At 37.3% G+C, this 27,040-nt stretch overlaps 2 protein-coding genes across 2 annotated transcripts; both read right to left on the minus strand.

Annotated features, from left to right (window-relative positions):
• Positions 1-417: 417 nt before the first annotated feature.
• On the minus strand, positions 418-10,056 carry LOC132038216 (protein FRIGIDA-ESSENTIAL 1-like). The gene is made up of 8 exons (XM_059428921.1): positions 10,035-10,056; positions 9,785-9,886; positions 9,489-9,617; positions 2,896-3,063; positions 2,594-2,789; positions 2,222-2,445; positions 764-2,115; positions 418-668 (listed from the first exon to the last, which is right to left on the minus strand). Exons 1-8 carry the CDS (start codon positions 10,054-10,056, stop codon positions 639-641), a joined length of 2,223 nt encoding a protein of 740 aa, XP_059284904.1. The 3' UTR covers positions 418-638.
• Positions 10,057-10,193: 137 nt separating this feature from the next.
• Positions 10,194-12,867, minus strand: LOC132037715 (uncharacterized). Its single transcript, XM_059428309.1, has 4 exons — positions 12,467-12,867; positions 11,506-11,583; positions 10,787-10,906; positions 10,194-10,252 (listed from the first exon to the last, which is right to left on the minus strand). The coding sequence occupies exons 1-4, from the start codon at positions 12,612-12,614 to the stop codon at positions 10,209-10,211; spliced, it is 390 nt and encodes a 129-aa protein (XP_059284292.1). The 5' UTR covers positions 12,615-12,867; the 3' UTR covers positions 10,194-10,208.
• Positions 12,868-27,040: the final 14,173 nt, after the last annotated feature.

Genomic DNA, 27,040 nt, shown 5'->3' on the forward strand with positions numbered 1-27,040 from the left:
GGCTGAAACCATCTCTAAGTAAAAGCCATAAGCCGATGGAATAGACCACAATACCGTTGTGTGACAGAAGAATGAAAAAAGAAGTTATTGAAACCTATGTGATCAGAGAATAAGAGAAAAGGTGAAGATATATTGATGACTTGATAATTTGATCAATAAATGACACCTATTTATAGGTGCCAAACACATACAAATATAATATTTGTCCAACGCAGGACAACATCTAGCTAAAACCCTTAACTTTAACATTCTAAACTGACACTCAATGCTCTAACAACCTGAACCACCAAGACCAATTTAGGAACTGGCATTGCTATAAGCCCAATGAGCAGTCACAATATGATAGTTGACATACTTGCAAATTCTGATGAAGCTATAACTCAGTAAACACAACGCAAAAATTTCAACCCATAAGGGTAGCAGAAAAGTTCCTATATAGAAAGACGAAATCCGTACACAAAATTAATGGTTTTCAAGTCTTCTGTCTAACCCTACAAGTAGCAAATTAGGCTCACAAAAATGTGTTTCACCAATTTGCTATTGTTGGCAATATTCTTAGCATAACTAACTTAATAATTTCAAGCTTTTCCATATATATCCACCTACCCCTTATGCTGAGCAAAGCTCATTTAATATTATCAGGATTTTCCATGTTTTTCCACGTACGCCTGCAAAGACAAATTACTTGTCAAATTAGAGACAAATAGACTTCACATGGACAGTACTCTTTACAGCATAAGTATCTTTTCGAAGCATGACTCACCTCAATGAGCTTAGCAAGTTTTGGCTGACATATGTCAAGATACTCTCTGATTGATTCAGCCGTACCAGGAATCTGATTGGGATGCAAAGAGTTGATAACTTTATCAACTGTCTTCTTAACTATCAACTTGTAAGCATCCTTACTCATGAGACCTTCACTCCAAGCTGGTTTTAATAGTTCTTTAATAAACTCCACAAGATCAGCATGAAAATGCTTCAAAACTCTCGACTCTTTGTTCACAGATCTGTCTGTCTTCCAGTCACTATCAATTTCATTTCCATGTCTGAGCCTCTCAGATTCTGATTGTGTCTTTTTCCGGGGCCTGCTGTGCGGTAGCTCAGTAGATAAATGTAGTTTATCTGCTTTAGCGGATCTTGAATACTTCTCTTCTTTTGAAGAGGTTTTCATGTTTTCCTGATGAGCAACTGCTGTATCTGCTGTATCTGTTTCATTAGTAGACATCTCTTTCTCGGACTGTTTGTCAGGCAATATATCCTTATTGTAGATATGACCAGAAATTGGAACTTTATTGGAGCTCTGCTCTGGACCCAAGGTTCCTGTTGAAACTGGATCAGCATTCGCCTGCATATGTTTGGTTACAGGCCCTCCTTTTCCAGAGAAAGAGGACTTTGAGGGCCCATCTCCTACGTTACTTTGATCCATACTATCACGAATAGGATCATATAGACTTTCAGGACATCCGATCATTTGACTAAGCAAGAATGATGGTCGAAAAGGACCAGATGGCTCCCAATCGTCAAAAGACGCCATAGTTCTATAATCAGATGAGCATCGTGTGTCCCGTGATAAATCAATCCGAGAAAGTTCGGTTTTGGAACTAGGAAACGCTGAAGACCTATGCTGCAAAGAGGTGGATTTAGAAGAAGAATATTCTTGGGTACTATCCAAAAGCTTCTGATCATCCAGGGCATCTATGTTCCGCGAAGAAGAACAATGATGAGAAAACCTATCTACAGAGTCATTAAAAACTCGCGAGCCATGATTTTCGAACACAGACCGGTACCTCTTATAATTCATATTTTCCAAACCTGAGGAGTATGGGGAGACTACAGTATTTTGGTAACTGTCAGATAACAGGGCCGAGCTAAGCTTTCTATCATGGAGGCTATTCTTATGTAAAGAGCCATCTTTGAGTAATGGTGAAGAAGAGGTGCTACAACCAGCCAAGTACGGTTTACATCCAAGGCTCTCTCTTCCGACTTCTGGGGTGGACGAAGGTCCATCCTTACGCATATGCAATTCCTCATCACCTCTCAATTGTAGATGCTCTCCAGATTGAACTGCTGATTGTACTGAATCAGAAGATGATCTCTTGCCATTCTCTTCCAAACCTACACAGAATAAGGCACCTCGTCCCAATTAGTGAAGCAAGGCTTTGCAGTATCAAAGTAAAGCACGTTAACAAATTCCTACATAAGGACTATGGTTCGGGATTACCTTTGTCATCTGCAAGTTTGCTTTTTATCATTGTCTCATCTTGACCACCACCTTCCTTATCATGGCTAGTGACATGATCCTTTATGTGAAGAAATCTACAAGACTTCCCTTTGATGCACCAACCCCTGGCAAAAAATTCACATCTCATAGCTAGTCTTTTGCTTCCACCCCTGGAATCAGCAGCAGGGGACGAACTTCTTTCCCTTGTCTTGCGAACATCCAACCTGGAAAGACTAGATACTGTTAAACTTGGCTCTACTTAAACTATATGCAAAAAAACTTCCAGTAAGAGACATTCAAAATCAGCATAATAACCCAACTTCCAACTACAACGAAAAAAATCGAACAAGGCAACAGCAGTATAACTAAAACCTTGGTGATGTTTGCTTTAAATCGTCCCCTTGACCACCTCCTTCAGTAAGCTGAACACCAATAGCCACCTTGCCAGAAACATCACTCAACATTTCAGCATCCAGTTCTTGACCAAAAGTCTGGATTCTCTCTGTATTTGTTTCACCATCCTCAAATCCAGAAGCTTGGACATCAGATTCTATGTGGGTTCTTTTTCCTGCAAGAACTCCAAATGGATCTGTGTGAGTCTACAGAATACCATATACAAGTATCTTCCTTCAAAACTAACCAGTGTTCCCATATGATATAATAAGAGTTCTCACCATCCATCCTCTCTTTTGTTTCATCAAAATTAGAAATTCTGCAACTGTCACTAGCACCTTCAATCAAAGGGGTATGTGGTGGTAAATTTGCTACAGGCTCTTGTTGAGTAGAAAAGCCTGATCTTAAGTGCTGTTCAAGCCCCAAAGGCTCCAGAACTTGGATACCATCTACAAGCAAGAAATATAACAATAAAGACTATTGCCAATGTAAATGTCTCCACCATAAAACACAAGCAAGCTCTTTGTGGCAGAACCTCTATGATTATCTACCTAGGAAGTCAGTGTAAACAGAAAAAAGGTTGTTTAATCTAAAAAGATAGACTAAGGTCACAGGAAACTTAGTGCACCCCAAAACGAGGACATCACACAACACAAAAGAAGGCACTTTAAGAAGATTCTAGACTCCTTTTTACTGTGTTTAATACACAAGTAAAAGTTGAAAGGAATTTCAACTAGACTCTGCACATGAGTGATATTAATACCATGTTAGAAACAATGGAATCGACCTTTTATATGAAAAAACACCTTATTTTGTATGGTCTAGACACCAATGACAACGTCAGACACTATCATGTACCTTTTTTATTTTTTGATGAAGATCTCGTTTTCTCCTCAGACTTGTATCCGCGAATTACCCACCAGCCTTCCTGAATTCATACAAAATGTGCAGATTGTTTCCTATATTAGATTATTTGGTAACCCCCAAATTTTTATGAAAAGTATACCATCTGATAACATTGCTAAGATGCAATATGTTTTTCATGATTTATAAATATCAATTTCAAAAATATAAATATGTAGTACTAATGGTGTTATGTTCCCTAATTTAAAATTTATGTATTTATCCCCAATTCCATCCCATTTCCTGAGTGCCTTGTTCCAACTCTTTGATGTTTTGTTTATTCAAAAAAATTCATCAAGTTTTGGTATTATCTCTCTCCCTATCATCTGGATTTTTCTGAATTTCAAATCCCTGTGAATGTCATCTTATGTCCTGTCCTGTAAACCTGATGAGTCGTCATATCCTTTTGGCCAAAATGTTGTCGATAGTCAGAAAGGAAATTCTCAAAATATCATCATCACACCACCTATCCTTCCAAAATTTGAACTATTTCACTGCCAACTTTAAAAGTGATGTTGTCGCTAAACTACATCTTTCTTCATGATATGTCCCCATAGTCCACATCCATAAGGTAATGAAATGTTTCTAGTCCCCCGCCCCATTCTTGTTTGTCGTGTGTTATCACTGTCCTCCACAAGTCTTATATCCAATAGCTGAATCTCTAAAATCCACTTTCCTCCAGATCTATCACTCAAGCACACCTTACCTTTTAGAGATGTGATACCACCTTCCAGTTCATCATATGCAACTTTTTGTTCCATCTTTCGTATCTTAAAAAAGCTCCATTGTGGCCTCTTCAACCATTTGATACCACTAGTGCGCATGAAATATGCTCTAGATCAATTTTGTCTTGCCTCATTTTCATACGTAACTCTTCTGCCACCCTGCTAGCATCTTCTCACCTTCTACAGTCACCAGACTGCAGACAAGACATTTCTCCTGTAATGCTCCTAGCGGTAACCCTGAATAAGTCATTCGAGGCGTCTCATATGTCTGCAATTAAATGCTTGTGCTAATTGAATTTGTTCGTCTCCACCATCGGGATGACCTTAGACTTCTTGAAGCTGCATCTTGAGACTGCTGGAGTCATAGAAGCACTTCTTCCAGATATGTAGATTGAAATACCTCCACGTCACAAAAGTGTAATACTTACTTTTGCTTTACAAGACTGATATACTGAAAATTCAGATTTTGGAGGAAAGAGAATTCGCCTTCATTGAATGATGTTATCAGAAGGTGTGATACTTACTTTTGCTTTACAAGATTGATATACGGAAGATTCAGATGTTGGAGGAAAGAGTATTCGCCTTCATTGAATGATGTCATCTCAATCATCAAAGCTGAATGAAGCTATAATAGAGTTATGTTTCACTCACACTGGTTGTAAGAATTTGAGAGTAAAAGTTTGAAACTAAAAACACATTAGCCTCCAATGCTCCAAATTCAGAAGTTGGGAGAACGCAATCTCGGTTCTCAAGCACGAAAAACCTTTGATGTACCTAGTACCTACCGCAATAAGCTCCGTTGTACCTAGGAGCAGTGTTGAAGCTCCATGGTAAACGCCAAACAGTGGAATAGAGGACTTTTAAGTGAAATACGACGAAGTTATGTGCATATGATCCATCCCATTGTAAAGCAGAAAGAATGATTCAAAGAAAAACATCAGATGCTCCTTAATTCATTAGAGAAGACTAGAGGTACTTCCACCTAATCAAATGAAAGAGCGTTCTGTAAACCGAGAAAAAATGTGGTAAATAGATTAAGAAACTTGAGACTTCGGAATAAAAGATTGACTATGAAGGTATAGCCGAGAAGACATTTTTTTGGTAAAGAGGTATAGCCAAGAAGACGTACCTTACAGAAGGGTAATAAAACTGGGGCAAGTACGGAGAACAAGGTTGCTGGTGAATGAAATACTAACAACAAAATAGATTATTGGTGCATCGTGTTAGAGTGGGTTAGACTCTCACATTGGTTGGGGAATGGACTGGTGATCTGCTTATATGGACTTGGGTAATCCTCCCCTCATGAGCTAGCTCTTGGGGTTGAGTTAGGACCAAATTTCATATCATTACATTGTATCAGAGTCAGGATCATCCATGTTGGTCTCCCGATCCGCGCTCGGGCTGGGCCGGAGCGTGAAGGGGGGTGTTGGAGTGGGGTTAGAGTCTCACATTGGTTGGGGAATGGACTGGTGGTCTGCTTATATGGACTTGGACAATCCTCCTCTCATAAGCTAGCTTTCGGAGTTGAGTTAGACCCAAGTGTCGTATCTTACAAATACCATGATAAGAAATAGAACTTGGGTCTAACTCAACCCCAAAAGCTAGCTCCTGAGGTTAGGATTGTCCCATACCAAATTTCCCATCCAAGATCGATGTTGGAAATCTGAGAGCTACTTTATGTGAAAAGGAATCATAGAATATCAACTACTTGTTTCATTGAGAAACTACATTTGAAGTTTTGAACAAATTCTCCAGTATGTTTGGAGTCAAGCAAGTGGTGACCAAGACCATATTATAAAATATTTGCAGCTTAAAAGGGAATGTGAGAATGCAATATAAAGTCAAAGATATGGAATTCCATACATGTATGTATCATAAGGGTTATTTGAAGAGGAGTTGTGTACTACTTAAAATTCTCTTTTCTTCACTTTTATACTTATGGTGTCAACTGAATAATGCTAAAGACCATATCCCAGAACTTCTGGAGCTAGAAACGAATGGGGAGAAATAGGAAGTCAGATTCTATGGAAAACCATTCATGTATACATCACAAGGGCTATTTTTTTTTTTTTTTATGACATGGGAACCCGCAGCCGCTACCCTTTGGGTGCGCACAGGGTAAACCCAAGGGCTATTTATTTGGAGAGAAGAGCAATGTACTAATTTAATTATAGGGAAAAGGGTCAAAAGTACCCCTCTACTTTGGGAAAAGGGCTAAAAATATCCTTCATTACGAATTTGGGTCAAAAATACCCCTCCCGTCATTAAAGTTTTCGAATATACCCCATGTCTTAACGGAAATCCCCAAATCCCCCAAAATAACCCGATTCCATTTTGTAAACCCTCTCCATCATTTAAACCTGACCCAACTAAATGAAAAACCTACCCTTTTTGAACTTATCTCTCGTCAATATACTCTTTACCTTCCTTTTTGGAGCTTCATATCCAATATACTCTCGTCAAAACCTGTTGATACTCAACCAGAATTGATTATTGATATGGAGCTTCATAAAATACATGTTTTTTGAGCTTAAAATAATAAGGTCAAGGAATAGAGTTGAATAGTTTGTCTTGGCCGATGTGGTAAACTTTTCTGGTGATGTAATGTTAAGCCTGTGGGGATGTTAGCACGTATTTTTGTTAGTGTTAGCATAAAATAGTGTGCTTTCATGGGTAGGTTAGGAGTTACCATTTAATCTGAATGTAAATATGGTTTGTTTTTGGGAAATTATAATTGCAGTAAAGTTTCAACATGCCCTTGGATTTGTCTTCTCTGAATGGTGTTACACCCCCTATTCCCCTCCCCACACCTCCCTTTCTTTCGGTTTGCTATTCCTACTAGACCTAGTTAAAGAGATGGGTACATGCTAATGACCTGATTTAATCATTAAGCACCTTAATTGTTTCTAAGTTCCTAACTTCAGTATATTGGTTAGCTGAACCTTGTCAAATGTGAAAATGTCAGGTTTAAATGATAAATGTCGGGTTTAAATGATAGGTTTCAAAAATTATTTAGTTGGGGGATTTGGGGAGGACAGGGGTATATTTGATAACTTTAATGACGGAAGGGGTATTTTTGACCCAAATGCGTAACGGAGGATATTTTTAGCCCTTTTCCCTTAATTATATTATCTTCGCTCTATCTTCACTTTTGTTCTCAATTCTTGTCACCTAATGGGCGAGAATTTATAGGGCAGGAAAAGGTATCTCAAATCTTTGCGCCGAAGAACCAAGCAAAGGACTAGGTTAGGGATCTTGAAAAAGGGAATCCCCTCATATCTTCCCTTTGTAAAAGAAAGGTTGATGGTTTGGCATGTTTAGCTTTCAATTGAGAAAGACGGGAATTTGTGAAAATGGGTTTATTGCCCCATGACTTACCTATTAAAATACGGAGGAACTTGTTAGCACAGATGACTTGCGTGCATGCCTTCTCCAGGATATGGAAAGGGCGTTCAGAAACACGCTGGTGGCATTAAAGGAAGAACTTTCATATCATGATATTCTTCATCAGCTCCCACCACATCCAAAATGGATGCTTCTTTTGTAATTTTGCAAAGCTTGTAACAGATTTCTATGTAAGGATGAGTGCAACAATGTGTGTATGTGATTTAGAGAATCTCTAGTTTAAGTAAACCCTAATTTGCCTTAAAAAGACAAATTATGCAATGTTAAAACGTAGTCCTGCCAAACAAACAAAACAGAATGGTACATAAATTTCACATAGGCAACTCTAACAAGTTCGGAATGGAGGCATAATTGTTGTTTTTTGTCCTTCCAAAAGAAAATAACTATTGTTTGTAAAGGCAGCAATGTACTGCTTTAGTTAAATACAACGGATTTTAATCAGAAAAAAAAAAATCTATAGTTACATGTTCCTCCACAAAATTGGTAGATACGTTTTCTTTTTTTTTTTCTTTTTTTTGGAGAAACTGGTAGATACATTCTTCTTATGCTTCAAGTGCCTCTAATTAAAAAAATTCAAATCTTTCTATTTGATTGCACTGCGACGATCTCACGATATCTCCAAATTTAGGTTTTCAAGACCAATAAGTAGGTATCATACTCGTAGATTGGAGGTTATGAGCCTAAAAGGATTACAAATTTGATTGTGGTGTTTGGAATAGCATTGACAGATGCTTAGCTATTAGGAAAATTGTTGAATAACTCATTGAGGAGGGTAAGATCAACTTGAAGATAATTTCATCAGCCAAAAGAAAGAAAAGAAAACTAGCGTAGTAATAATTCTCATCCTTATGGTGCAGTGCTATTCTTTTGGAAACATCGACAAGCAGTTCACGACACCTAAACATTTACTAGTGATGGTTTCTTCTCCTATGATTATACCTATTTTTGTAGCACATAATCTTCATATATCTTTTACAACTCCAAACATATGGTGCTCAAGGTGGAAAAATCTCGCTTCACTTGAAACAACTTATGCAACCCATGATACTGGGCGGTATTCTCCCTTCAGGGTTTAGATATTAGAACAAATAACGCCTGGATCTAGGTGTAGTTAGTTTAGCCCCTGGTAGAAAAGAATGAATCCATTAAAACTTGGGATCTTACACCATGCCGATGAGATTTGATAAATAGGTGAATCGGTAGTTAATGTTGTAATTGGATAAGTTATCACAAATATGGCAGAAAAGAAACAAGGAGGCGGAGAAATATGTGACAGGGAGGTGGCGAAGTATGTGACAGGAATAATGGCTTGAATAAAATTAGTACATCAGAGGCTAATCGCAAGAAAGGCAAGTTTTAAATGTAAATTGATATGTTTCATAAAAAAGGAAAAATAATGCATACTCTTATTGCACTTTTTTTTTTTCACGAACTGTCATTGGCTGTCTAAGTCCCCCTGCACACACACACACACACACCCCAAAAAAAGAACAAACCAAAAAAGAAAGGGCATAAAAAATAATAAGCTTGAATGAGAACTTAAATATCAATCCCAATAAGACTTATAGTAGCAGAAGCACTTTTCTCCCTAAGGCAATGATGTTCCATTTCTTCTCACAAAAATTACAATGATTCGGCATGTAAAACAACCAGACACACAATGAAAGTTAGATACTCAACGAAATAACAGGCAAACAAAGCAACAAGACATACAGAAAATTTAAACAAAAAAAAAAAAAGAGCAAGAGAGTAGATACCCCAAGTATTATTACAAAAAACAAAATCACATAATAATGACCTTAAATATCAGCACACTGGAGTTGATAACACAAAGAACTCACCTTTTTGATGATCTACATTGAGCGGACTTAATCCTTGACCTTTTTGATGATCTACATCGAACGGACTTGATCCTTGACCTTTTTCTTCTTCATCTTGGACTTCTTCTTCCTCTCCCTCTTTCTCCTCTTCTACAAGAAAGTAGCAAAGCAAAGATATTTAGATACATAGTTACATACAGATAATTAAAAATAGCAAGAAAGTAGACACTCAAATATCATATAAAAAAAAAAAAAAGTAGTTCACATAATAATGATTAACAACTTAAATATCAGCATAATGGACACAAAGAACTAACCTTGTTGATCATGTACATTGAGTGGACTTGATCCTTGACCTTTTTCTTCTTCACCTTGTATTTCTTCTTCTTCCTCCTCCTCCTCTTCCTCTTCTACCTCTTCTAATGAAATAGCAGGCAAGCAAAGCAAAGAGACATACAGACAATTAAAAATAGCAAACCCAAGTATTATTTCAAAAAAGGAAATTCACATGATAATGATTAACAAGTTAAATATCAGCATGCTGGACTTGATAACACAAAAGCTAACCTTTTTGATCATCTACATTCATTGGAATTGATCCTTGATCTTTTTCTTCACCTTGTACTTCTTCTTCTTCCTCTTCCTCCTCCTCCTCTTCCACTTCTTCTTCCTCCTCCTCTTCCTCCTCCACTTCTTCTTCCTCCTCCTCTTCCTCTTCCACTTCTTCTTCCTCCTCCTCTTCTATGAGAAAGTAGCAAAGCAAAGAGATATACAGACAATTAAACCTAAGTTTTATTTCAAAAAAGGAATTCACATAATCAGAATACTAGAGTTGATAACATTTCCTCTTCTACAAGGAAGTAGCACAGCAAAGAGATATACAGACAATTAAACCTAAGGTTTATTTCAAAAAAGGAATTCACGTAATCAGAATACTGGAGTTGATAACACAAGTAAGGAACTTTTTGATCATCTACACAAATAATAACTTTCTTCAAGAATAAGGAAAATCCTTTTCAAGTTTGAATTTGTCATTTGGAATCTGATGTCTTCTACTACATATTTATTTAATATGAAAATTTGCCCCCTTTTTTATATCATTTCTTAAGTCCCATAGGTTTGATCCTGACCAAAGAGGAAGTGGCTTTAATAAGCTATTTGCAACAATCAGATTTTCGGTGAGGTATAATTAAAGGCTCTATGCGGGGCTCAAAAGCGCAAAACAGTTATTGGAAACTATTTTAAGCAAATGCGCATTCCCCATTAACAATTTAAATATCAGCATACTGGAGTCGATTAAAAAAAAAAAAAAAACTAACCTATTTGATCATCTACATTCAATGGAATTGATCCATCACCTTCTTCCTCTTCGCCTTGTACTTCTTCCTCTTCCTCTTCCTCCTCTTCTTGCTCCTCTTCTACCTCTTCTTCTACCTCTTCTAATGAAATAAGAGGCAAGCAAAGCAAAGAGACATAAAGACAAATAGAAATAGCAATAAAGTAGATACCGACGTGTTATTTCAAAGAGCTTATGGTCAAAAACACACCTAAGTTATCCCTTTTTTGCGAGTTTCACACCCTAACTATCAGTTGTTCCCTTTTCCTACCTGAACTATCACCATTTACGTAATAAAACACACTTCCAACAACTACCTGAAAACCCTAAACCTATCATGTAGGAGAAGGGAAGAGCAGGGAAAAGCTGATAGATTAAGTGTGTTTTAATACATAGATGGTGATAGTTCATGTGGGAAAATGGAACATTTGATGATGATAGTTGGAATGTGAAACTCGCGAAAAAGTGATAGTGTGTTTTTTTACCATAAACTCTATTTCAAATAATAATGATTAACAACTTAAATATCCGCAATTCAGCAGAGACAAAAGCACTGGTGATTTCTTTCCATCTGTCCTAGCCTTGGTAGACATAGTTAACTAGTGAAATTACTCGAGAAGCATGCAAGCTGGCCCGGACACCACGGTTATCAAAATAAATCAGCAATTCAGCATACTAGAGTTGATAACACAAAGAACTAACCTTGTTGATCATCTACATTCATCGGAATCGATCCTTCACCTTCTTCCTCTTCTACCTCCTCCTCCTCTTCTACCTCTTCTAAACGAAATAACAGTCAATCAAAGAGCATATAAACAATTTAAAATAACAAAAAAGTATATATCCAAGTGTTATTTCAATTTAAAAAATTTGATAAACAACATAAATATAAGCAATTCAGCAAACTAGAGTTAATAACACAAAAAAAACCTAACCTTTTTTTATCATCTACATTCACTGAAAGAGCATACACACAATTACAATACAATAAAAAAAAGCAATAAAGTAGTTAATATCCAAAAAAGTGTTATTATTTACACACAAAATAACAAAAAGAATGATATCCATGTTCAAAATAACAATGATTAACAACATAAATATAGCAATTCAGCATACTGAAGTTAATAACACACACAAACACACACACAAAAACAAAAAAAAAAAAACCTAATTGATCATCTACATTCATTGGAATAACAAGCAAAACAAAGAGCATACACACAATTAAAAATAGCAATAAAATAGATATCCAATATTATTTCAGTTAAAAAAAATGATTAACAACATAAATATAAGCAATTCAGCATACTGAAGTTGATAACACACACAAACACACACACAAAAACAAAAACCTAATTATCACAACATTGGAATAACAAGCAAAACAAACAATATCAGCAATTAAAAATAGCATAAAATAGATATCCAAGTGTTATTTACTAGAACTTAAATATCACACTAGAGTTAATAACACAAAAAAATAACCTAATTGATACTGATTCTTCTAAAGAGCATACACAGACAATTAAAAATAGAAAAAAAAAAAAGTATATATCCAAGTGTTATTATTTCAACTAACAATGATTAACAACTTAAACATCACCAATTCAGCACATTAGAGTTGATAACACCAAAAAAAAAAAAAAAAAAAAAAAAAACTAACCTTCTTCTTCAACCTCAATTTCTTCTTCGACTTCAACCTCGATTTCTTCGTATTCCACGTCATCTTCATCTTCTTCAACCTCAATTTCTTCGTATTCCACGTCATCATCATCCTCTTCCATTGATGGATCAACCGCAGATAACGGCATTGGTGGTGGATGACAGCTATATAATGAACGCACCGATTGAGTAATTGTTTGTGATAACTTGCAAAATTGGTTGAGTAAAATTGTTACTTCTTTCTGTTATATATGTTGTTTTGTTTTGTCCTAGGAATGGATTTATTAGGGGTTGTTATGATCATAGTACACATTAGGTAACAGGTAAGATTATTAATTTTTGTTTGCCAAAAAACAAAAATGGAAAGAAAAAAAAAAGTAGTTTCAAAGCTAAAACCAAACACCAGGGTTTTTATTAGGTAATACTAGGTTCTTAAAATTGTGGTATTTTTTTTTTTTTTTTTTTTGTTCGTGTTTCTGTTCTACTCTTTATAATACTCTCTCTTTGTGTTTCAATTTATGTGATATGATTTGACTTGATGCGGAGTTTAAGAAGGAAATACTTTTGAATTTAGTGTTTAAAATAAGTTATAGATATTTGTGTGGCTGTAAGGGTAAATGGGAAAGTTTTTAGTTAAATTATTTTTTAATGTAGAGATGTATCATTATTTTTAGGACAGACTAAAAAATAAAGTGTATCATATAAATTGGGATAGAGGAAATAAGACTTTTGAAATGTGTGATCCAACTTATTTGCAAAATTGTGAGTACATTGTTGTTACTTCTCTCTCTTATATATATTGTTTTGTTTTGGAATGGATTTAGGGATTGTTGTGATCACGAAATAGATTTTCTCAATATGTAAGATAGTAATAATAAAAAAAAATTACCACAAATGAAAATGGGAAAGAAGATTTAAAGCTAAAACCAAACATCAGGGTTTTCATTCCTAATACCAGTTTCTTAAAATTGTGATTTTTTAAAAAATAAGAATAAAAAATCTTTTTTATTACGTAGGAGAAGGGGAAGGGAAATGAGGGAGGCATTACAGCTTGGAGTGTGGGTATTCGAACACTCACCAACAAGGTAAAAGTCCAGGTAGCCAACCAACTGAGCTACTAAGTCCCTACTAAATAAATTGTGATTTGTTTGTTTTTATGATTTTTTTTTTCCTCATGTTTTTGTTCTACTCTTTATAATACTCTCTCCATTCTAATTTATGTGATGTAATTTAACTTGACACGGAATTTAATAAAGAAATACTTTTAAAATTTATGTCTAAAATAAGTTATAGATATTTGTGTGATTTTTTTTGTTTCTACATGTTTTTAGGGATGTTTTTGTTCTTCAATGGATTTAGGGATTGCTAAGATCATGAAATAAGATTTTCTCAATATGTAGTAAGCTAGTAGTTATTTTTCTTACCTTTCAATTAAATTTTGTTTGCCAAAAAAAAAGAAGGAAAAAAGTAGTTTTAAAGCTAAAACCAACCCACAGGGTTTTATTATACCATGATTTTGTTATTTATTTCTCTTAAAAAACTGGGTTTGTCCTGCAAATGGAATTAGGGTCTGTTTGGAAAGCCACCTGATAATTGAAAATATGTTCGTTTGTCCTAACGTAATTATAGAAATAAAAATTACTCTCTCTATCCCAATTTATGTGGCACTTTTCGCTTTTCGAAATTCAAACTGTATGAACTTTGACCAACATTTTAAAATGTATTTGTTCATCAAAATGATATGAGAAAAGTTGCAACTTATACTAGAACTTTTCATGTAATTTTCAAATATATAAATTTTAATATTAAGTTAATCTAATCCAATTTAGCTTCAAAGTTTAGTAAAATTGACTCTCAAAAAGCGAAAAGTGCCACATAAATTGGGACGGAGGGAATAATTATCAAAAAAATTAAAGTTAATATTTGATATATATGAGTGCCTTTATAAATGATATTAAATTAGATATCTAAGATGCATATTGTTTCTAAAAAATATTTTAATTAATAATTATGATTAACATCATAAAAACTATTTGATATATATTAGATACAAGTAAGATAATTAAATTTTGTTTGCCAAAAACAAAACAAAAAAAAAAAAAAAGTAGTTTCAAAGCTAAAACCAACACCACGGTTTTATTCCTAATACCAGGTTCTTAAATTGTGGTTTTGTTGTTTTTATGATTTTTTTTTCCTCGTGTTTTTGTTCTACTCTTTTTTCGCTTTAATGGATAATGAATTTTATATTGACCTGTAGTTACGAGATAGTTACAAAAGTTGTTAGGCTGATAGATAATACATTTTGTATTAACTTGTAGTTACGAGAAAGTTACAAAAGTTGTTAGGTTGATGGATAACAAATTTTGTATTAACTTGTAGTTACGAGATATAGGTAGTAAATTGTTCGGTTGATGTTGGAGGGCATTAGTTTTATGTGTTCTCCAAATTTGTATGTGATAACAAAGAGAGTATTATAGTACAAAATATTTTTCGATCTGATAAAATAAAAGTACATGAAATTGCATCATAACGAAAAGTAGCATATTTGGCTAAGGTATTAGCAAGCTCGTATGTCATGTTGGGAGAGCATGTGTAAGTCTCAGATAGCTCAGTTCAGTCAATAATAACCTGTAATTAGTAAAAAGATAAGAATATGTCGGTAATTTTATATTAAGTATAGTGGGGATACCTGTAAATCAACATTGATTTGCAATGGCAAAAGGTGTCTTTCTTTTGATAACTAGAATCTAACTATTAAGACAAGTATCTCAAGCTGAAGTGTAGAGGTACGAAGAAGGTGTTATGGAGTATCCAAGGATTCAGTCCTCTTGATAGTTTTTAAATATGTCTTATATGTCATCATGGTAATTTTGACTTTAGTGAGAAACTTCGTTATTTATTTGTCAACATGTTGTGGTGATGGCTTCTAATATTTAGTAGCAGAACTATGTGGGAGCAGACAAGTAGGAAAAGGGGGTGATGACTAGGGTATTAAATTCTATTGTTTCATGTAGAATGGTGGTTAGAATGACATGATCAATTTTATAGATAAAGTCATTATTATCCTGATTAACCAAATGTGTTAGATGCATGGGAAGAATAGGATGATGGTATCTAAGGGAATGTAATTGTATATAAATGATTAGGATTTGATACAATAGTGATACATAACCTAATCAACGATCTTGGAGTTGTTGGATTAAATCGAGCATCGTTTATAGTGACTGAATCTTGTTTACATTAAAGAAAATTATGAGGAGTAGTTTCTTCCGTTGTAGTAAAAAAATTGTAAATTGGTGGATATGATCATGACATTTGGCATAAGGTTGCTTTGGTAGGCATGCAATCCTGACATAGAAACAAAGTATTAAATTTTTCATGTCCGGTATTTCCAAATTCATTCAGTGTGGTACAAGTAGGAACAGTTCTTTTGGGTTTGAGTAGTGTGAGAGATAATCTTGATATGTGAATTTAGTAGAAAATCTCTGAAGATGTGGCTTTCTAGTGACACAAGTTAATAGAGGGATATGATTGTGATACTTTCTAATGTCACTCCAAATAGAGAGACTCTTTAAAAGTCAAGATCGTACAGACATGATTACATGCAGATATATGATGTTAGTAGTAAGCAATTATGGGCATGTACTAAAGTATCCTAGATAATGTATACCAAGCTTGTTTAAACGACTGGATTACTATGACGATTATTTCTAAATTACACATTAGGGTTAACAGATTCAATTTCCCAAGTCGAAATATTCTTATCTCTAGTTCACTCCATATAATCAAGTAGAATCGACTTACCTAATTTACGGAATCGCAGTTCGACACTTGAGTAAAAATATTCAATTTTCTCTCTCCTCTCTCTCTCTCTCTCTCTCTCTCTCTCCCCTTTCATCTCAACGGTAAGTTTACAACTCCGCACCCCACCCCACCCCCTCCTTCCGGGCAAACGAACCACCCCCCCGTAGGCAACCCCTCTCCTTCCAACGTCGACGCATAGTAAGGGCGGTTTTCCGCCGTACCTCCTTCTTTTCCTCTCTTTCTCTCTTTCTTCTCTTCTCTTTTGCCTTTCTTTTTTTGCTTTTTGTGCCTCTTGTCTTCTCTTTTTCGCACTGAAAACCTCCGCGGGTGGATTTCCGACGGTGAACGAGAACTCCTACGGGCGAAAGGTGTTTTTTTATATTTTTAAATTGTTTTCACCCTGTAGTTGGTACCACGGTGGCTCCATATTAATTCATGTGTCTTTTAACCTTGTTAAATCTTGCCCCACACATTCTTGACTCTTGACTTTACATTCTTGCCTTTATTCCTTTAGCTTACGGTACTATCTTTCTTGTGTAGTAACTTCGACTTGCGTATAGTCTCTTGATAAGCGTGCTTTAGTATTGATTCTTGTTTGTTTTAGATAAATCTTTGATTTGCTTTTATTTCCTTAGTGGCTTTAGTGAGTGATGGTAGACTAGGGTCATGTTCTCGGTGGGGGATGAGGGCTGGGGTTAGAGGGGTAAGTGGGGTCGGGGAGCGTCTAGGTTGAGTAGGGTCGGAACATTGGGACTTTGACGGGGAAGTCCATGAGCTAGTTAAGATTCTTAAGGGAGAGAGGATTAATATAGCTTGCGTCCAAAAACCAAATGGGTAGGATAAAGCTATGGATGTGGACGGGTATAAGTTGTGGTTCTCGGGTAAGTCAATGTATAGGAATGGGGTAGGCATTTTAGTAGATAGTGGTAGGGACCGGTAGTAGAGGTTAGGAGGGTCGAAATGGGATGATGGCGGTTAAGTTAGTTGTAGAAGGGTTTACCTTGAACATTATTAGTGCTTACGCGCCACAAGCAGGCTTGGACGAGGAGGAGAAGAGGCGTTTTTTAGGAGGATTTGGATGGAAGTGGTGGGAGGTATACCGCCCACCGAGAAGTTATTCATAGGAGGAGATTTTAATGGACACATCGGCTCAACCTCGGGGGGTTATGACGATGAGCATGGAGGTTTCGGCTTCGGAGTCAAGAATGGAGAAAGAGTATCACTTCTGGATTTCGCTAAAGCTTTTAGATTGGTGGTAGCCAACTCGAGTTTCCTGAAGAGGGAGCAGCACTTGGTAACCTTTTGTAGTTCGACGGCTGCGATTCCTTAAAAAAGAGGATAAAGGTCTTTGTAAAGACTGCAAGGTCATTCCGAGTGAGAACCTTACAACCCAACATAAGCTTTTGGTGATGGATTTGGGGATTACGAGGAAGAAGAAAAAGAGGGTCACGGATGACCGGCTAAGGATCGAGGGAGAGTCGACTTTGTCGAGTGCCCGGGGAGATGGGGGAGAAGTTGGGGGCTATGGGGGCTTGGGAGAGTAGGGGGATGCGGCGAGTATGTGGGATAGGACGGCAGCTTGATAGGGAACGGACTAAAGATGTCGCAGGAGTCTCGAGAGGTCGGGCGTGGTAGCGACGAGGGGGACGGGTGGTGGAATGGAGAAGTCCGGGAAGGTGGAAGTAACGAAAGTGGCGTACGCGAGGTTGATAAACAGCAAAGATGATGAGGAGAAGCGGACAAATAAGGAAAGGTATAAGATTGCGAGAAAGGAAGCGAAGTTAGCAGTTTCGGCGGCAAAAACGGCAGCTTTCGAACGTCTATATGCAGAACTAGAGGACAAAGGCGGGGATAAGAAGTTGTTCAGGCTAGCGAGGTGAGGGAGAGAAAGGCACGGGACTGGATCGAGTAAAGTGCGTCGGGAGAGAGGATGGCGGTCATCTTCCGCCAAGCTGCGAACGAGGAAGGTGATAGAGTGTGTTGGGAGATTTGGAGTACTGCGAGAGGAGTCGCGACTTTGGGTATTGTAGGAGTATAGAGTTGGAGGAGGTTAAGGGTGTTTGGTCGCGGGATGCGCGGGGAAGAACTACTTAGATCCGACGAGATCCACGGAGAGTTTTGGAAGAGTCTCGGGCGGGGCGGAGTTTGGGTGGTTGACTGGATTGTTTAATGTTATTTTTAAGACGGCGAAGATGCACGAGGAATGGAGGTGGAGTATGATGGTTCCTTTGTATAAGAACAAGGGTGATATTCAAAGTTGCAACAAGCGCAGAGGATCAGTTGCTAAAGCCACTATGAAAGTGTGGGAAAGGGTGGTGGAGATGAGGGTGAGAAGAGGCGTGTCCATTTCGGAGAACCGATTCGGATTCGTGTCGGGCGCTCGACTACAGAGACATCCGTGCTTGTGGGGGCGGTGGAGCGATATGGGAGAGGAAGAAGGACACACGTGGTTTTCATCGACCTAGAAAGAGGCTTTCGACAAAGTGCTAAGAGAGGTTCTATGGAGATGCTTGGAGGCCGAGGTGTGCCCACGTAACGTACGTTAAGGCGATCGGGGGACATGTATGGGAGCCAAGACCGGGGTGGGGACGAGGTGGGAGGAGACTCGGAGGCACTTCCCAGTGGAGATGGGGTTGCACCAGGGATCAGCTCTTAGCCTATTTTTATTTGCTCTAGTGATGGATTGTCTGACGAGGTGAATTCAAGGTGAGGTGCCATGGTGTATGTTATTTGCGGATGACATAGTCTTGATCGACGAGACACACGGCGGAGTGAGCAATTGTTCGGAGGTTCGGAGACAAACTGGAGTCTAAAAGGGTTTGAGTTGAAGCAGACCAAGACGAGTACATGGAGTGCAAGTTCGGTGACGTGACACACGAGCACTGGCGTGGAAGTGAGGCTTGGTACCCGTGCCGTCCCAAAGAAAGAAGTTTCAAATATCTTGGGTCTATTATACAAGAAAATGGGGATATTGACGATGATGTCTCACATCGTATTGGCGCAAAGTGGATGAAATGGAGGCTTTCTTCAAGAGTGTTGTGTGATAAGAAGGTGCCACCAAAACTTAAAGACAGGTTTTACAAAGTAGTTGTGAGACCGACCTTGTTGTACGGGGCAGAGTGTTGGACAGTCAAGAGCTCTCACGTCCAAAAGATGAAAGTTGCGGAAATGAGAATGTTGCGATGGATGTGTGGACACACCAGGCGAGATAAGATTAGGAATGAAGATAGGGATGGGTTGGAGTAACGTCGGTGGAGGACAAAATGAGGAAAGCGAGGTGAGATGGTTTTGGTCGTGAGGGAGGAGAGGCATAGATGCCCCGGTGCGGAGGTGTGAGAGGTTAGCTATGGATGGTTTGAGAAGAGGTAGGGGTAGGTAGAAAAGTATTGGGGGAGAGGTCTTTGCGACGGGACATGGCGTAGGTTCGGCTTCCGAGGATATGACCTTAGATAGGAGGTTTTGGAGGACTCAGATTAGAGTACAAGGCTAATAGGTAGTCGTTGTTTCGATCTATACGATTATCTTATTTATCTGTGTGGTAGCTACTGCTCCCTTTTTTCAGATTGCTCTATTTTGACTTATTCGCTCTCTTTAGTTTCATTTTGCATTTTCCTTTGAACTGTTTGTGCTTATTTAACCTTTCTCGTTGTGTTTCTCTCGGTCGAGGGTCTTTCAACTTGGCCTCACCCTATCTTCTACTAGATAGGGGTATGGTCTGCGTACACTTTACCTTCCCCAGACCCCACATTGTGGGATTTCAGCAGGTATGTTCTTTGTTGTTATTTGTTGTTGTTGCAGTTTGACACTTCAAGTTAGAATCAAGACAATAAAGCAAGAATCAATAATTGCGACCACCAATGCACAATTAAAAATTAACACAATCATAACAAACTTAATGTTAGAAACTCATATGATTTTACAAACTATAGTTGTAATATGATCAAAGTAAAGAAAATGCAAAATATCAAAGAATAAGGCATAATTAAATTACTAATTGAAAGATTAAAGCTAACTCTATGAAGACATATTTCTCCCTTGAGATCAAAAAAGGCCAAAGATAGTTGTATTTTCGAGTTCCGAGATGATAGGTAGCACAAAATAACCTAAATTTATTATTTTGTAATCACTAAAACATTGTTTCAAATTTGCCCTCCGAATTGCAGTGCGGCCAAGATTTAGTCAGTGGGGTTTGTACTCTACAAATTTATTGTGAGTGGACTTCTGAAATGTGGCTCACGCTATAGGATTACAGATCACACTTAGACATTGCAGTCCACACTTAGGCATTTGCGGTCCATATTCGATAACTACGATAGATAATATGCAACTTTCTAGGTTTTTTCGCTTTAGTTTTTCTCCATTACGTTTATTAAAGTGTACCCCTGAACTTTCATTTATTGTTTATTGCTGCCTTCCGTTATACTATTTGGCCAATTAAACGTTGAGCCACGTGTCACCATTCCAACGACTCAGCCCATTTCCCCCTATAATTACGTGTCACCATCCCAACGACTCAGCCCATTTCCCCCATAATTATGTGTTACCATCCCAATGAATCAGCCTATTTCCCCCTATAATTATAACTGAATTAAAAATACCTACTGTATCCAGCCCGTTAACCTTTATTTCACCCACCGCCTTAACCTAATTAACCCCTAAAATTAATTTCACCTCTCTTTAGAATATACACTCCTCTTTACCTACCTCACCCACAACCCCACCTTCAACCTTGTCGAGATTTTAGTGAATTTGTCACGCCCCGAACTATGGCCTAGGCTTAATACGGCACTCGGTGCCTGACTGCATGTGACCGAGCGAACCAACTGGCTGGCTGAATCAACATGTGACATCAAAACATACTAAATGGAAATAATACTAACACATGTTGATCTATTAAGAGACTGTCTGAAATATCATAAATGTTGAAATACTGAATAAGCCCGAAAGTCTGAATAAGTAGCCGACAAGGCTAGCACAAAAGCTGCTAAACATCTGACTGACTAGAATATAGTCTACAAAGCCTCTAAACAGTACTGAACTACTAACTGTTTACCGGGACAAGGCCCCCGGCATACCTCACTGACTGAACTAATATAAAGACTGAAAGTATGATAATACCCCGAAGGAACTGGGGCTCACCAAGTAGCTGCTACGAGAAGGTCCTAGCAAACAGAATCGCCAACCTGTAAATCATTACCTGCATCGCGAGATGCAGGCCCCGGGGCAATAAAAGGGGACGTCAGTACATTTGAATTCCACTGGTATGTAAAGCAATTAAAGAAAGAACTGTAAGTACTGAAACTGAAACTGAACTGATAACTGATACCGAAAATAAGGAAGTAAAGATATGAATGCTCCCTATTCGGAATAGGGAACCGCCTGTTTATCTGAGTAAATAATCAGCGGCCTCAGGCCCAATATATATGTGCACAAGTTGCGGCCTCAGGCCCAAGTATACGTATACATAACTGCGGCCTTAGGCCCAATAACACTGGTGTTCATCATAAGACAATTTACATAAAAGAACTGAGAATCATGCTGAAAGATACAACACTGACATACTGGGCAATGATTCACTCAGACATGTATTCATCGTAAAGGTATGAGAATTGAAGCTTTAACTATTTATAAACATGCTGAGTATTCTAGACTGAGACTCATGTGTTACACCTCGAAAATTTCTCGTTAACGTACAGTGAATAGACTAACGAAGGGCACGACGTATACGATGTTTTGATAAGTAAGAAATAGCATTTGATGGTCCTAATTGAGATTTCAAAGACATTCGAAGTAAGAGAAGAAAGTTTGCCAAGAAAGGCAAGGTATACGTTATGTATCGGAAGAGATTTACGAGTGAAAAGTTAATGACGGCTTAATGATATTTTGGAGAAGAGTGATAATGTCCCTTAGATTGTTAATGAGGTGTTAAACAAGTGTTAAGAAGGTTCCATAAGGATTGGAGATCAAACGAGTCGACGAGAACGAATTCCGGAAAGTTGGGCAACATACGGTCCAACATACTGGCCGTATTCTGCCCAGAATGAGGACCTTCACTGGACCAAGCATACGGCCAGACATACGGCCAGTATAAAAGATATGGACTGTATATTGGTCTGTATGTTCATGTCGGGTCAGATTTTAAATGTTGATAAAAGGACCCAATCTCATTTAATTCATTTCATTTTCACTCACTTCACACTTCAAGAATCCTCTGAACCCTCTCCACTCTTCATCCACAAGAACCCAAGAGAAATCTATGATCAACTTCATCAAACCAACAAAATTAAGTGTATGAAACTCATTGAAGTTCATCCAAGCCAAGAAATTCCAATGGAAGTGAACTAGGGTTTTGGTGCAAAGGTATTTCCTTCAAGGCTCGTTCTACACTATCTAAGGTAAGTTTTATGATCTTTTCATGTTGTTTAAGGTAATGAGAGGTTGAAAGACTTAGATGATGGAATGAGATAGAAAATAGGTCACAAAGATAGGAATAATGAGATTTTGAGTAGTAGTTTAGAGTGAATCATGAGTATTGATATGTTGTGATTGTAAGTATGTTATGAATGACATTTAGAATATGGGATAAGTATTTTATGTGAGAAAATGCAATAGTGAACTATGACCATGATTATGGAGAAATTGAAGTGAAATTGAGAAATGTGGATAATGTAGATGAATGATGATTGTTGCTTATAATATTGTGAATGTTGTTATGGATGTTTGGAAGTTGATATGGAATATGGGGAAAGTTGTAGAAACAAAGAAAATGTTGCCCAATTTTTTCTAGCTTTAGTAAGCACGTTCTTATAATCGTTTAGCTAATGTTATACGAACTCACTTGAAGGTAAAGACGTGAGCATTGAAGGAGAACGATCAAGCGGTAGAATAGCTAAAGGAAAAGGTATATAAGGCTAGTCCTTCCTTTCTAAGACATGAATCTTATGGCATGATTTTTTTCTCCTCTCCGTGAATCTCCTACATCCCGGAAAACTAAGAGTCTATATTCATGAATAGCCATATGAGATAAAGATAAGAGACAAATTATGAGCACAATAATGATGATGATGAGCTTAAGTCTAAAAATTCTAGAGTTCATGATATGATGTTTCTACAAAGCTAATGATGTTAGCTACGATCCATTGATGTTGTTTATTGTATACACTGCCTTATATGCCTAATTCCTTGAGGTGAGGCGGAGATGCTTGTAAATGCTCCATAATGGAATCGGGGGTTTATGACCTTATGTCCCCGATAAAGTATAGTTGTCTTTGAGTTTCTATGCGTATGATGAGTACATGATGATGTTACAGCGCCTATATGGTAAGTAAGGACACCGCTAAGGCGGGTAGTGTGTATACACACGTGTCTAGAACGGCGTGGGCGGGACACCGGCGAGTGGGCGGCATGAGATGGTACCCCCGACGCGGGAGGCACGGACGTGGGCTGATCAGTTATGCGCGCACCTATAAGGTCGGGCGGTTTATACATATATTCATACATGATATGATGATGATTATGAAGTAAGCCAGCATGTATTAATTCTTTTATAATTGACGGTCGATTACTGTGTCGCTCTTATTTGATGCTTCCTTATTTCGGTGACGTATTATTATTGTTCATGCCTTACATACTCGGTCTGATGTTCGTACCGACGTCCTTTTTTCTTTCGAACGCCGTGTTCGTACCCGGAGTAGCCAGGAGGTGATCCGGTTCATGGAGCTATCGGTGACGTGAGGGCACTCCATTGTTCGGAGGTGCCATTGACTTATTCTTTTGTGTATACGTATTTGGGCACGACGGGGGTCTGTCCCGTCCATATGTCTATTACTTTCTAGTAGAGGCTATATATATACGCATGTGTGGGTAGTATGGTCTCACGATGTCCTTATTGTATGTACATTATTTTGATAGCCAAAGGGCTTATGTATATTGTTATATCCGTATTTTTGAACGTCGGATTATTTCCGAGGGGTGGGGCCCACACATGAGATTTTTTGGAACATCTGAAAAGTCAGCATATGAATCACATATGTAAAGCTAAACACAACTCATGAAGGACCCTTGGACCAAATCAAAGTGGAAGCCCTCCAAACGAATATTTTAAGAAACGTTTTCGGGTGACCTGACTTCGAGGGGCAAAAACGATATTATAAGTTTGGAATTTGGAAAAATACCAAGAAATAGAAGTTGTAGATAATTGAATTAGCTTTCATCCATAGGTCGTGGGCTCCTAGGTGACGTCGGTACAAGGAGATATGGACGTTTTAAAGGTCAAAAGGTCAGTGGGCTAGGCCCAACTCGGGACCAATAGGGTTAGGCCCAAAAACAAAATGAATGAAATTAAGGCCCAAGTGAGGGTGGCTGGCCATACCTGGTCCAAGCCCACCAAATTAGATAATTTCCATGTGCTAAATTTAAATAAAAGGGACCATTTAGTTATCTTGAAACATATAGAAGTTTGAAAATTAGAAGAGGAGAAAAACAAAAGATGAAGAGCAAAAGAAACATGGCATTCGGCCATGCTCTTGGAAAATTTGACCCCTCAAAATCTTGTCCCAAAAATTATTTTCTTGTGGTATTCTACTAATTCAGGGTCTCACAACTTGGTATAATTATTTTGGAAGAAAGGGCACTTGTTTCATCAATTTAGCACCTTGGAAAAGTGAAGAACTTAGGAGAAAAAGGTAAGAATTAATCCTTATTATTATGTTATGAAGGTTGGTTTATGTTGTAGTATGTAGAAATGAGTAGAATTTATGGAAATATGAAAGTTTGCAAAGTGGGTGTGTATATGGGTATATGGTCATGTATATGTATTGATGCGCATAGGCAATATGAGTTGAATTTTATGTAGTATTCTAGTTGTGTTGTTGAAACTTTGTGATGGAAATGGAAGAAAATGGTTTAAGTTGGCATGAAAAAATTATTGAAAATGGTTATAGGAACTTATGTGATTTTAATGTAGTTTTTATGTAATTATGGAAGTGGAGTTCTAAATGTGTATTGTATGTTGATTGGTGAATTTGGAGGGATGTAAGTCCATATTGGCATGAAAGATTGGTTGGTAAGTTGTTATGGGGAATTTTGTGATTTTATGGAAGATTTATGTAATGATGAAAATGAAAGTGTTAAGGTGCACATTATGATTATTGTTAATGAAATTGGAAGATGAAAATGTGTTATGAATATTTATGTCGAAAATTAGAAGTTTCGGATGAATTATGGTTTTGGTGGAATTTTTGTATATTTTGTAAATATTTTGTAGAATGAAGTATGAAATGCTTTAAATTGTATTGGAATGATCTTTAATTAAAATATAAACATGGAAATATTGATATTGATTTGAAGGTGCAAAGTTGGATTGGAAGTTGTTGCATTATTTGAAAAAGAAGACTATTTATGTTAGAATGCGTTTCTAGTCGATTGTTGGTGTTGTTGGTATTGTTGTTGGTATGGATTTCTTGCTAATTTGAGCCGAGTTAAATCTCGGGGATGTTGTATGTATAGGGGAGATGCTTGCCAAATTTTTGTAGACAAGTATTGGTTAAGATTGAAATCTTAAAGCCTTACAATTAACATTTGGTAATTGTGACCAAATTGTAGATTTTGGCGAACTTGAGACTTGATTTTGGAGACGTGTATGAAGCGGAAAAGGTATGTAAGGCTTTACCCTTCCTTCCTTGGCATGTCTTAGACGTAATAGGTTTGGATACGAGTCTCGGGGATGAACCTATTCCTAAAAATCCGAGTTTAAAATTTACCCTTTTTCATTCAATAGAATTGAATTAAATATTGTATGAAATGTTAGAAAAATTGCCTAAGCATCTAGAACTTGCACAAATAGGACTCGATCATACCCTAAAACTCTCACAAGTAACGTCATGAAATGTAACGTACGCAAATCGTGTACATACCTCATTTGACCGAGGTGGGCCCGTTATTCCGGCATTTTCTTAATTGTTCCGTTTATCGAACAATAAGTATTTGCAACTATTTTAATGAGAATATTTTTGCGATGATTATGACGAACATGGTTTCATAGTTGAAAATCTCGAATTATGGACTCAATATGAACATGATAAAATAGAGTTAGTTCCTAATCCTCAATCTTATTTCTTTGAACATGACTCTCATTTCTAAAGATTTCAAGAATACAAGTTGACACCTTATGAGGTTTGTGATCTTATTATATGTCTTCTCTTAATACTACTTTTCATTTATAGTCTTGCCTTATAGTACTAGTTCTCTAAGGCGAGACAAAGTGACCGTGGTTATTCCATAAGATAATCGGAGGCTACCGATCTTATGTCACTCCGATACGGACATGATTTTCTTTGAGCTATATCTTTGTTTATATGTTATAAGTATATGTACATGTATATGGGAAGATTGGGGAAAGGGGAAAGTTTATAGACGCACAACCACCGATCGGTTGGAGTATGATACATGATATCGTCCGGACGCGGATGCCGGACGCGGGATATATGGCTAAATGGAACGGAGCCGACGCCAAGAATACGTGATATGTTCTATTTTCTATATATATACGAAAAGAGAGGTTTTCAAGAAAGTAAAGTATTATATGCCCATATGGATCGGCCGCACGTTCCGCAAAGAAATGTTACAAAAGATATGAACATATGGATCGAGTGCCGCACGTTCCGCAAGCCGCTAACATACATTTATATACGCCAAGAGGTAATCGGAGGTACAAAAAGTTATTTTCTTACACTATATTGTGCTCTAAATTTTATATCATGATATTATGGTA

Source organism: Lycium ferocissimum, chromosome 11 (genome assembly GCF_029784015.1).
Source record: "Lycium ferocissimum isolate CSIRO_LF1 chromosome 11, AGI_CSIRO_Lferr_CH_V1, whole genome shotgun sequence".
Lineage (NCBI taxonomy): Eukaryota > Viridiplantae > Streptophyta > Magnoliopsida > Solanales > Solanaceae > Lycium > Lycium ferocissimum.

Excerpts from the sequence above, each read along its gene's own strand:
- LOC132038216 (XM_059428921.1), bottom strand. The coding sequence starts at position 10,056 with ATGAATGTAGATGATCAAAAAG. Across the intron at positions 2,446-2,593 it reads TTAAAGCAAACATCACCAAG|GTTGGATGTTCGCAAGACAA; the intron begins GTTTTAGTTATA and ends TAGTCTTTCCAG. Across the intron at positions 2,116-2,221 it reads CAAACTTGCAGATGACAAAG|GTTTGGAAGAGAATGGCAAG; the intron begins GTAATCCCGAAC and ends TATTCTGTGTAG.
- LOC132037715 (XM_059428309.1), bottom strand. The coding sequence starts at position 12,614 with ATGCCGTTATCTGCGGTTGATCCATCAATGGAAGAGGATGATGATGAC. Across the intron at positions 11,584-12,466 it reads AATTGAGGTTGAAGAAGAAG|AAGAGGTAGAAGAGGAGGAG; the intron begins GTTAGTTTTTTT and ends TATTTCGTTTAG. Across the intron at positions 10,253-10,786 it reads GAATGTAGATGATCAAATAG|GTTTAATTGTCTGTATATCT; the intron begins GTTAGTTTTTTT and ends AATAAAACTTAG.